The following is an 11590-nucleotide window of genomic DNA, read 5'->3' as shown; positions in this document are numbered from 1 at the left end:
AGATTATCTGCATTACTACATGACAAAGCATGGTCCGAATAAGATTATAAATGTTTCCACATCACCTTTTCAAAGATTGTCTTTATATTTTGATATACCTTTGAGGGAGATTTGTAAAAAAGGTACTAACAAGTATTGGTAACCCTGCCACGTATAGCACGACTTTCCTAAATACGCGGTACGCTCTTACGCACAATTAGGTGGACAAACACCATTTTTACCAATTACCGAATATCCAAAATACAACAATTACCAAATACATGTCAGCTACCAAATATCGTGTGGCTAACGATTACTTGTCTTCGTCATTTATCATTTAGTTCTAAAAATTGTGAAAGAAAATTTCAAGTGAATTTATTCACGTTGAAATTAAAATATATTAAATATATAATACAAATAATTAAGTGGATACAAAATGGCGAGTCTTGGGGGTGAACAAGAAATTACAACGCACGATCAATCAGGTATGTGCAAAAGAAAAAACATTGCAAGCAAAATATCTACAATGGAAAAATCTACACCGAAAAAGAAAATGTAAAAATAATGTAATAATGGAAACCAATAAGGATTATGGCTAAGCGAGTGAGTTTGTGTGCGAGTGTGTGTGTGAAATAGAGAGAGGGTGAGAGTAAGAGAACAGAAGAATGCGGTGATTAATATGGCAAAAAAATACACGAAACTAAAGTGAGATTGAGGAAAAGAAAATTTGTATGAAGACAAATTGTGAGTGATGTCGGAAAAAACAAATCGATTTAATATCAGCCTTGACTATATCAAAATATAGCAAAAGCAAAAAAAAAAAAAAGATGACAGAGACCTATGGCACCACCGCTGCTGCTTTGTGGTTCCAACTGTCCGGAACAGCCTTTTTTATACAAAAAAAAGAAGAAAAAAGACTTGTGTGTGTGAATGTACTACATATGTGCCACAGTGACTGGCAAAAGTTGACGTTTTTGGAAAGTTTTGTTTTCCGTGTATATGAGACATGATCAGAATCATATATCCTTGCCAAGCCGATCTAAAGGACACATGTTCATATATAAACGATATTCTTTCAAGCGTCTAGAAAGTACATATACACTTTGATCGTAACTTTCTAAATTGACAAGTTTGTCATTTTAAGGTATTAAAAAAAACTGGATATATCTTCTATAAAGGGATATACGTCCTTATTCAATAAATACAAATATTCGTAAAAGATTATTTCGATTTTGTAAGGGTGAAGATAAGTGAGACTTTTTCATGACTGACCAAAAAACATTAGATTTGTCCCGAAATACAGCCAGTGCCGACCAGCAAATAAGAACATGTTCTTTTAATTAGTGTACACTTCCTATATTGCCTTGACTACCTGAATATTTTTTGGGGTTTCTGAGAAAAGGAAAAACTGGAAATTGTTTAGTATTTGTTTAATGTTTAGTATTGAGAAGTACTTGAGGAGAAAGTTTATTTGCCGGTATTTGTGGTATTCTAAACCAACCTTACCTTTTCAACCCACTGCCCCTGGTACTAGTTATTGGGACACATGCTCTACTTTTACACTCTACACAATATTAATTGTATTGTAGACTGCCTTGAAAACGATTTTATGATTTTTTCGTTGTAATTTCCAAGGAAGTTGCACTTGGAATAGTTCAATTTAGCGAAACGAGGAACATAAATTTAGCGAAACGGATGCTGTTGATGTTTTGAAAGTAAGACTTAACTCTAGTTTAGTAAAAACTGTTGGATTGTTTTGTTTTTTCAGGGTAGATATTTGTGCTCAGATTTGCGCTCAGATTTCGGACCGGATATTTGACCAGAAAGTCCAGGTTAGAGCCGGACCAACTAAACCAATTTTTGCCAAGTTATTTTGGACACGATAAGCTTTCCAAAATGCTACAATATTTGTTATTATCTTTCTTGGATCCAGAGAGGCGAATATCTTTAGTATATATACCAAAAAACCAATAATTTCGATATAACTGCGGAACAGTTTTAAATAACCCAATCATGTGACCACTTATTGGATCGGCATTTCTAGTTTCAAAGGCAAAGCAAGTGTTCGACTGTCTGAAGTTCTTCTTCATCTTGACAGATCCTACAATAGTCAATGTCATCGCTGTCCCTTTTCGAGGTCATTGCCCTCACTTAACAGTGACCTGTGATGATACCCACCACAAGTTTTAAATCAGGTTTCGACAATGACAGTAGCGACTTTGTTCTCTTCTCCGAGAGTATGGGTCAGATTCTTTTGGAAATGGTACAACCCATTTCGTCCAGCCATCTCTGTTGGATTCTCTCAGAGTAGTGTCTGTGAATAACCTGTAGGAAGTGACACAGCGGTGGTTTAACAGAGTTATCTACTTCAATGGTAGTTGATTCGGATCCTTGCCTGGCCAATTCGTCTGCAGTCTCGTTGCCTAGAATATTATAATGACCAGGAACCCAACAGAGCTAGATGGACAGCCCAGTGTTTTCCAAGTCTCTTCTGCAGTTCAAAACAACCCTAGACTTAATGGTATAGGAATTTAAGGCCTTCTGTGCCGCCTGACTATCGACGTATATAGTCACCGGACCGCTAACCTCGGTGTTCCTCGTGACCAGCAGATCTGTGGCTTTTTTGACCGCAAGGATTTCCGCTTAGGTTAAGGTTATTTGGTTAGGGATTTTTTTTCTTTTCTTTAGTTCATTCTGGATTCTGTATTTGGTTTGTAGTTGGCGAAATTGGAGTTTTTATGTAAAATATACAATGCATTCGAGACCTGCGTTTAACACTTTTGTTAGCAACTGTTTATCTGCATAGATACTGGTGCGCCTCTGCCATCAAGCATTGTAACAACCAAAAAAAAAAGAAAAGACAACAACAATTGTAAAAAAACATTACAACACACAACAAAAAAAATTCGGCGAAAACTATTTTCTTGAAAATAAATGAAAAAAACCGCTGGCAATATAACTGCTTTATGGCATGGAACAAAGTACATGATCTTTTCTACATTTCCAATGGTCATTTTCTTTCTTCTTGAATTTAATGAATTATGAGTTATGGTTTCATTTTTGTACATGCATACATATTCGTCATTCGTCGCACTCTTTAGCTAGCTGTATAATGTGATGTGTTTTTATTGTTGTATTTTTCTCCATTTCAACTTCGTTTGGCTTTTACTTGGCCATCATCGTCATTATAACATTCGCGTTGTGCTGTTGTGTTCGCTTTTTCTTTTCTCCCTGTGGCAGTAAGTCAGCCAGCCAGCCATCCAGCCTTTCAGTCAGTCAACATGCTAACACCACCAAGAAGATAGGCAAATAAACGACGAGGAATCAACAACCAACAAAAACACCAGCAGCAGCAGCGGCAGTGAGACAATAATAATTTGGGAGTCACCTCTTGGCTTGGAGTGTGTTTAAAAATAATTTAAGTAAATTCCAGAAAGGCACCAACAAACATTACCCAAAAAAAGAGAAAAAAAAAAAATAGAAAAAATACAAGAAAATAAAAAATGAAATGTGTTGCTGCAGCAGACGGCCTAAATGGTTAGAAAAACAAATGCAAATGTATGATTGAAAAATATTGTTGCGATAGTAAAAAATCGGTACTTTTTTTTAACAGAACTAACAATAAAACTTGTGTACATTGGCATAAAATATCCCTTAAGCCTATTTTCCTTTGATAGCTAATGTTTTTTTTCTCCATTCTCAGAGTAAAGGTCATTTTATTGATTTTTGTTCTGTGTCACGTCATTGACTGTCTGTCTCCGTTTCCACATCGTTCGTTTCTCTTTGTGTCACTTATCTTTTGCGAATTCTTATAAGAGTTTTGTTGTGGCCGCTCCATTCGACCATATGCCCATGCCCACTTAAGTCAGCTGGAATTGAAACTTCTTATTGGTAGTGCAGTGCGTAGCGGCGGGTCTTGTAAGTTGCTTTCCTTCTTTCTTATCGTTTTCTTCATTTATTTTGCCATTTTGTTTTCTTTCCATTTCTCTTTAAGGATTCGTCATCTGTTGTGTATTTGTATTGCACTTGTTCGTGCTGTTGTGTTTTTGTTGCCATGTTTTGTCTGCCATATTTTACACATTTAACCCCTGCACTGCACATGGACTGCATACCAGTGAGAGAACCACCATATATACACACACACATGTATGTGTATGTCGTCTGTATGCCCATAGTGTGTCCATGTGCACTTTGTCATTCTGAGGTGAACGAACAAACTAATCGAAATGTGTAAGCAAATGTTTGGTGTTTTATTTCCCAAAGTAAGGAGGAGATATGTCTGTTACGATGGATAATGGAGGGGTGGAGGGAACTATATTTACTTTGTTCTAATGTTACAAAATTACACCTTGCGGACAGGGTGAGATGGGGTTATTTGAAATTATAAATCGAACCTGCAATAAATACCAAGACAACATTGGAGGACATTATATCTTTCCAATTGCAGGAACCATTTTTGCTAGAACCATTTCGTACAAATGAACAAAACAAATTAAAACTCCTTCCTTGCTCTTTGTTCGTCTATTGTTTCAAATTTTATCTATATTTTATCAAATGGAAATTTCGTTTCCGAATCCCCAACTGCAATAATCGGATGTGTTCAGAGTTCGCGAAAGGCTTAATTTTTTTCTAAAATTCATGTTGTTGTTGTAGCAGTGAGTGTTTGCATTCTGCTAATCTGGTTCTAGTCACATGTTCAAAAATTCGGCTAATTTACTGTAGCCAGAGATCTTCTGTAGTGAGTTGGGTAGATTTGGCTGTGCAATTAAAGAGGTGCAGCGTATTGTATCGGGCAGACGTCACGCATATCATCGTTTTCGTGCCCAATACGAATTGAGACGACTACACTATCCTGTCTAGGCAGATGGCGTTCTTCAGCTGCAATGGATGGGGGTGGACTCCGAGGACGGCATTCATCCTGTAACTGCTGATAGCATATGCGACTGCACCGGTATGAATGCCACCTGTTGATAGGCTTCTTGATCTAGAGGTTCTCTCTTATCTCTCTAGATCGTGTATGTCCTTCCTGACACGGCTGGGTGGGGGAGTTGTATCCACCATATGATGGTTGGGATGACTCTCACGGTAAGACCCATACTGCAACGAAAGCTTATGATTATGCTGAAGGAAGGGCTTGCGCCTCCTCGTGTAGATGAGGAGGAACTCTCTCGCAGTCCTGCAGCATTCTGGCAGGTCTGTATGTGCTACCACTACGTAGCACCTGTATTCGCAGACGACACTGGAGCCGCATGTGTGGCCACAGATCGACCTATCGCGTTATAAGAGGTCAACATGGTTTCCTTGTCCGCACCCCAAGTTTTGCCGGCTAGCGCCTTGAGGACCTTGTTCCTACTTTTCATCTTGTTGCAGATATCTGTGGCTTGCGCAAATGACTTGAACATGCGTTCGAATGTGACCCCTAGAATCTTGGGGTAGTTCGTGGTCGGTATAAAATTCCGCTCGACCTGCACATTCAGCTGTGTTCTCATCTCCGCAGACCATGTCGTAAAGAGTGTGTCCGTTGATTTCGTGGTGGATATTTTCATATTCCTTGCGTATGCGGCAAGTTCTGGGCTCGACGCCATGATCATCCGCATACGTTACGATCTCTATGCCGTCTGGAGGGCGAGGAATTCCGGAAATGTAGATGTTGAACAATTCCGGTGATATCACCCCACCTTGAGGAACTCTACGGGACTTCTTTTTCTGGAATTCCACGTACGACTGGCGTCCACACATATAGTTGATTATCCAACGTTTCAAACTTGGCCAGAGGGTAGTTCTCTGCACGTTCTCAAACAGTATGGCATGATTGACCATATCAAACACCTTTGACAGGTCAAGGGTTACCAACACTGTTCCGGTTCAATCCTCAACTAATATGTGTGGAAATGGCGTGTAATGGCTAAAGTCATGGCTCATGTTGACGACGTGGCTCTGTGGATTGAGGGAACATATCTGCAAACTATCCCAGATCTTATGCAAGGAGTTCTGGGCAAACTATCTATCACACACATATTTTCTATCTATTTATGTTTCTCCCTTTCCAAGTCTCCGAAACATATTTTAGTTTTTTTTTTTTTTTTTAAATTCCTGATAATTTGGCTTTAGGTTATTAAAAGAGTAATATTATTTTTATATCATACGCCATATGGCTAGAGAGGGTATATATCATTTGATACCAATATTTTTATCTGTATTAGATGAAGTATGAAAATGGAATACTTTGGTCCGCTATACCTGTTACCTCACGTAAATTTCAAATTTTCTAAAAATTTGCACATTCCTCATATAAAGTTTAGGAAGTAGTCGATATAGTCTAAATCTGGCTCGTTTATATATTTATATAAGTCTTAGGTCAGATACGAATTGGGCAATATTGACCAACTTCGGATACCCCCCATAAAAGGTCGACAGTTTGAATAATCATAACTCAAGGATGGGGGTATACATCTGTCTGCAAAACCGACTGATACTATTTTACTTGTTTACATTAAACTTTTTTTAATTTGTAATCCAATCACAATATAGTATTATGACAGCAAAATCTCACAGGCCATGATCTGGTTTTCATTGCCAAAAAAATATATTTTATTACAAATTTTACTTGGGAATACATTTTTAATTTGTCATTCTTTTTATTACAGCTGAAACAACAAAAAGGACAGAAAGCCGAGAAGGCAGCGTGGAAAGAAAAGGTGAGTACACATTGATACCTATCGAAGATTTACTAAAGTGTTTATATTAAATGATAGCTTAAGTCTGGAGTATTCCCCCATTGGCTTAACTTCATATTACTCTATGTTACAGAAAGAAATGTTTGTATTATGTTTGTAACATGGAGAAGGAAACGAGATAAACCCATAGTTCCTTTTAGTGATCAGCATAGGATCACATTTTGAGTCGATTTATGCATGTCCGTCCGTCTGTCCATGTATTTTTGTAAACAAAATGCAGGTCGCATTTATTATTCGATTGAGATGAAATTTTCCAAATAACATTTGTATGGCTCAAGGACGAACCATATTGAAATTGTTGAAAATCGGTCCAAATTTAGATATAGCTCCCATATAAATCTACGACCGATTTCAGGTTTACTGTGGCCCAAATGGCTAATATCAGTCCAAATGAAGTCAATTTTGGCATTTCCTACCGAATTCAGCCTACAAGCATGTACTTCAAATTTATATATGTTTCATACGATTTTATGTTTCTTGTGTGCACCAAATCAGTTCAAATGGTGTGAACCGAATTTAGTATAGAAATAAGTACTTTAAATTTGATGAAAATCGGTTCAGATATAGCTATAGCTCCCATATATATGTTTCATCCGATTTGGTGTTTAAATCTCCAACTTTCGGAATAGGCACTATACCATAATGATGTTTTGTACCAGATATCTCATAGAGCTCAGAAATTGCAATATAAACCTTTCTTTTACGAGAGCTCTACTAAATATGCATAGTGGTGTAGGGTATCATATAGTCGGCCCTGCCCGACTTTTGAGCTTTCCTTACTGGTCTTTAAAACGAAACTGACATTTTTGCAATATTTTGGAATGGTCATTTGGCTTTTTCAGCTTTTTGATATGACAACTTTGGTGAAAAGCAAGCTCCATAAGTATCGAGCATTCTCAAAGTAAATGAGAATCACGCCCACTTATTGTATTTAAAATGATCATTACAAAATATTGCAAAGACTACCAGCACATTTTTCAACTAAGAACTCACCGAGTTTTGTATGTTGAAGAAGCATCCACACAATTTTGTTTTGAAGTACCCTTATTTCAATGAACATTTCTAACAATGTGTATCAATATTCAAATAGCAAACATTCGGCAATGTGTTAATAGAAGAGGTTTTAGTTTGTTCTTTAAACACCGGAGGAATCTTTTGTACTCAATAAAAGAGTGCATTTAAACAGAGATTAATTCACACTTGCATGTAGGTTTGGTGACGTCACTTTCGTCAGCAGAGAAATTATTAACAATCAAGTTTGCCAGAGTTTTGTTTTTCTTGTTTTTTTTTTTCACTTTGTGTAATCAAATGATAGCAAACTCCACATAAAAAAAAAACATGTTATAATTTCCATTTTTGTTATTGGTGCGTCTGTTCGATGTTATGTACGTACGTACATTATTCAATGTAGGTATTCACGACCACATCGTACTGTCTACATATTATGTAGGCTTCTTTTTAGTAGTTATTTATGTGAGTCAAAGCGTTTGTATAGATACGCTCGTCGTACCTTTATACAACAATAATAATATGTATGTTAGTATAATATGAACATTAGCTATAACATATTTATAGCTTTATCGGGCCAATGACTGGTTGGTTGACTGGCTGGCTGGTTAGCTATCTTGTTGGGTTACTTGCCTGCCAGTCAGACGTCTTTGATCGTTCGCCTGTTATAATTATGCCGGTCATTATATACATTTTTTTCTGTTGTGCCTTCTATTTAAAGATTGGTTTGTGTGTGGGCTTCGCTTTTCCTCACTTTCAAAAAAAAAATGAAAAGAAACGAAAATTTTCTTCCACCCACACTTGAAACTCAAGACAACCCTCTCGAATCAATTAAGAATCTCCATATATTTATTACATTTTATCTGACTGCAAATGCGGAATGATGTAAACCAATGCTGTTTTCAATTACTGTTTTATGGGGCACAGACATTCTTTAGCCATGGGTAATATTGTTCTACAATAACGTCGAGCTTTTTTCTTCGTTTTTGTTTGATTCCAAGCTAAATGTATTTAAATGATGTATGAAAAGTAAATTCTTTGTATATTTGTATTCTGCAGTACATTCAACATTCAATGAGGACAGGTCTGTTTTTTGAAAAATGTATACCTTATAATAGATATAAAATTTAATTGTATGAAATAAATTAATATTGAATGGTGGGTTGTCCAGCCAACATGTAGGGCAAAGGGTTAGGGAGATAAAAAATATAATTTTATGACCATATTATAAATATGAAATAATTCAATAAACTAAAAATAATAAAGCAATAGCTTAGGAATATTGCACTATAATCGAAATTTTATATTCAAGGTCCCTTAACGTCCTGTGAACAGTTCAACCCCAACAAAACAATAAAACCATTATTATTTGCAAAAATAAGCATCACCTTATAATCCACAATATAAATAACATAACTTTATCGACATTAGAAGAAGAGCTCAAAGCTTAAACACGCAGTACTGTATTTTTTTTTCGAGAATCTTACTTTCAAAATAACTATAATTTATATGACCTTCTCTTCTTATATGAATGTGGAAAATTCTGGAGCTTTTGTCATGTAACCCTATCTCATATTTTTGTATAATTCAATTTCTGGTCTAGAGCGATGATGTAAAAACGCGGAGTAGTTCGCCATCGGCAGCCTTAAATTTAGCTCATTGAAGACGTGAATGTCTTCTTATAGAAGGCATGAATGTCTTCTTAAAGAAGACTAGAAGGTCTTCTTATAGAAGACCAGAAGAAGGTTTTCTTATTGAAGACCAGGATGTATTTGTATTGTGTCTAGGATGGTTGGTATTAAAAATGAGACATGTCGGTCCACGTTTTGGTATAGCACCCATGTAACGGTACCTCCCGATAATCGGTATTTTGCCACATTTTTCAACGGATTTGTCTAAAATTTGATATATGTAGGTCATACTGGGGCCCAAGACCGAACCCTATTGAAATTGGTGAGAATCGGTTTAAATTTTGATATAGCTCCCAAATATATCTTCAACCGATTTCGGTCAATATCACCAAATGGCCAATATCAGTCCAAATGACCTGCATTTTGGCACATCCGACCGAATTTAGTCTAGAAGCAAGTATATCAAATTTGGAGAAAATGGGTTCGAATTAGGACATAGCTCTCATATATTTATTCGATATCAGGTTTATTGTGCAACAAAGGGCTAATGTCGTTCCAAATGAACTTAATTTCGGCAGTTACGGCTGAATTCATCCTAGAAACCAGTACTTCAAATTTGGTGGAAATCGGTTTAAATATAGCTATAGCTCCCATATATGTTTTATCCGATTTGGGGTTTAAAGTCCCTCACACGCGTAATATGCACTCCAAAAGAATAGTATTTGCTACTAGATAACTTATGGATATCGAATATCGAATATATATATATATATATATATATATATATATATATATATATATATATATATATATATATATATATATATATATATCTTTATCCAATATCAAGATTTTTGTGCACCAAATGGCTAACTTCAGCAATATGCATTCCACAACAATGATCTTTGGTACCAGATATCAGATACAGCTCTGAAATAAGTCTTTAAAATTTGTCCAGGTTCGGCTCAGATTTGGATATAGCTTGCATATATCTTCAACCGATTTCGGATCAATTGTGCACCAAATAGACAATATCAGTCCAAATGACCTGAATTTTGGTATATCCGACCGAATTTAGTCTAGATACAAGTACGTTAAATTTGGTTGAAAATCGGTTCAGATATACCTATAGCACCCATATATATGTTTCATCCGATTTAGGTTTTTAGGTCCCTCACATGCGTAATATGCACTCCACAAGAATGATGTTTGGTACGGGCATCAGATACCCTCTGCCAAATTTTATCGAGATCGGTTCAGATTTTTATGTAGCTTGGATATTGCTCAGCATATATGTAATATCAGCCCAAAATTAAATAGATTTATTCATATTCAACCGAATTTTACCATTTGGTTAAACTCGATCCGGTACGTTTATATAAACGGAGATTAGACATCTGTCGGCAAAATCGATTGACATTATTTAACTTGTTTTTGAACATATTTTCTTGTTTCAAATGTTGATCATCTTTTTGCCAGTTTGTTTTAATTAGAATTTTCGTAAGAGTTGTTTAAGCACATTTAATTATCGACCATTTATCGTATCTATCTTAGTTTTCCCATAGAAGGCCTAATTGGTTGAGTCTCTTCCTAATACGTCCGCAAAGTATTGAGCGTTTGAGAACAAACACATAGACAATAACAATGAGAACGCTGAAATAACAAGTTTTTCATAAAATGCCGGTATGAATGGCAAAATTAATTCATCGATAACAGCGACTGGCTGGTGGCTATTAGATAACAACACAAAACTCAGCTGTTCTGTGGATAAAAATAAATAATTGCGAAATATTTTTTCTTTCGTTTGCAAAAACTGATATGAAAATATGGATAAAAATAAATAATTGCGAAATAAATTTTCTTTCGTTTGCAAAAACCGATATGGAAAATGGTCAGCCACCTTTCCTTATGCTTATTTTGGTTGGCCCCAAAATTTTGAGTAACTTCTTCTAAACCAGAAAATAAAATTGAAAATTCAGAATGAAGTAGTTCTCTGCTTCTTCTCAAAGAAGACAGAGTTATGAAAGAATCATTCTCTTCTTCATTTTTCAACCACATCCGATTTGCATCAAAATTCTTATTATAGGTAGATGGGGCTATTTAAGGTCGGGCAAGAAGACTTCTCTTAAATAAACTTAGAAGTTTTTACACCATTGTGATTTGATTTACAATTAACAAACTTAAACTTAATAGTCAGATGGCTTCACTGACCCACCTTATGTAGACCAGGGTTTA

At 35.9% G+C, this 11590-nt stretch overlaps 1 protein-coding gene across 9 annotated transcripts in view; it reads left to right on the top strand.

Moving 5' to 3' along the window:
- Positions 1 to 301: 301 nt before the first annotated feature.
- LOC101899735 (ensconsin) overlaps positions 302 to 11590 on the top strand; it is a 57404-nt gene continuing 46115 nt past the window's right edge. For 4 of the 9 annotated variants that reach the window (XM_005178838.4, XM_011292338.3, XM_005178837.4 and 1 more), the window contains exons 1-2: positions 305 to 464; positions 6627 to 6677. In XM_005178838.4, the coding sequence (XP_005178895.1) occupies positions 416 to 464; positions 6627 to 6677 (100 nt within the window). In that variant the 5' untranslated portion in view covers positions 305 to 415. Of the gene's footprint in view, positions 465 to 3185; positions 3517 to 6626; positions 6678 to 11590 lie in introns of those variants that run through there. The other 5 variants (XM_011292337.3, XM_005178835.4, XM_059131744.1 and 2 more) reach the window with 4 other exon arrangements.

The sequence above is a fragment of the Musca domestica genome, unplaced genomic scaffold (assembly GCF_030504385.1).
Source record: "Musca domestica strain aabys unplaced genomic scaffold, Musca_domestica.polishedcontigs.V.1.1 9, whole genome shotgun sequence".
In the NCBI taxonomy this organism is placed as follows: domain Eukaryota; kingdom Metazoa; phylum Arthropoda; class Insecta; order Diptera; family Muscidae; genus Musca; species Musca domestica.
The sequence above is the reverse complement of the archived record's forward strand: the minus strand, read 5'-3'. Positions and strand labels throughout refer to the sequence as shown.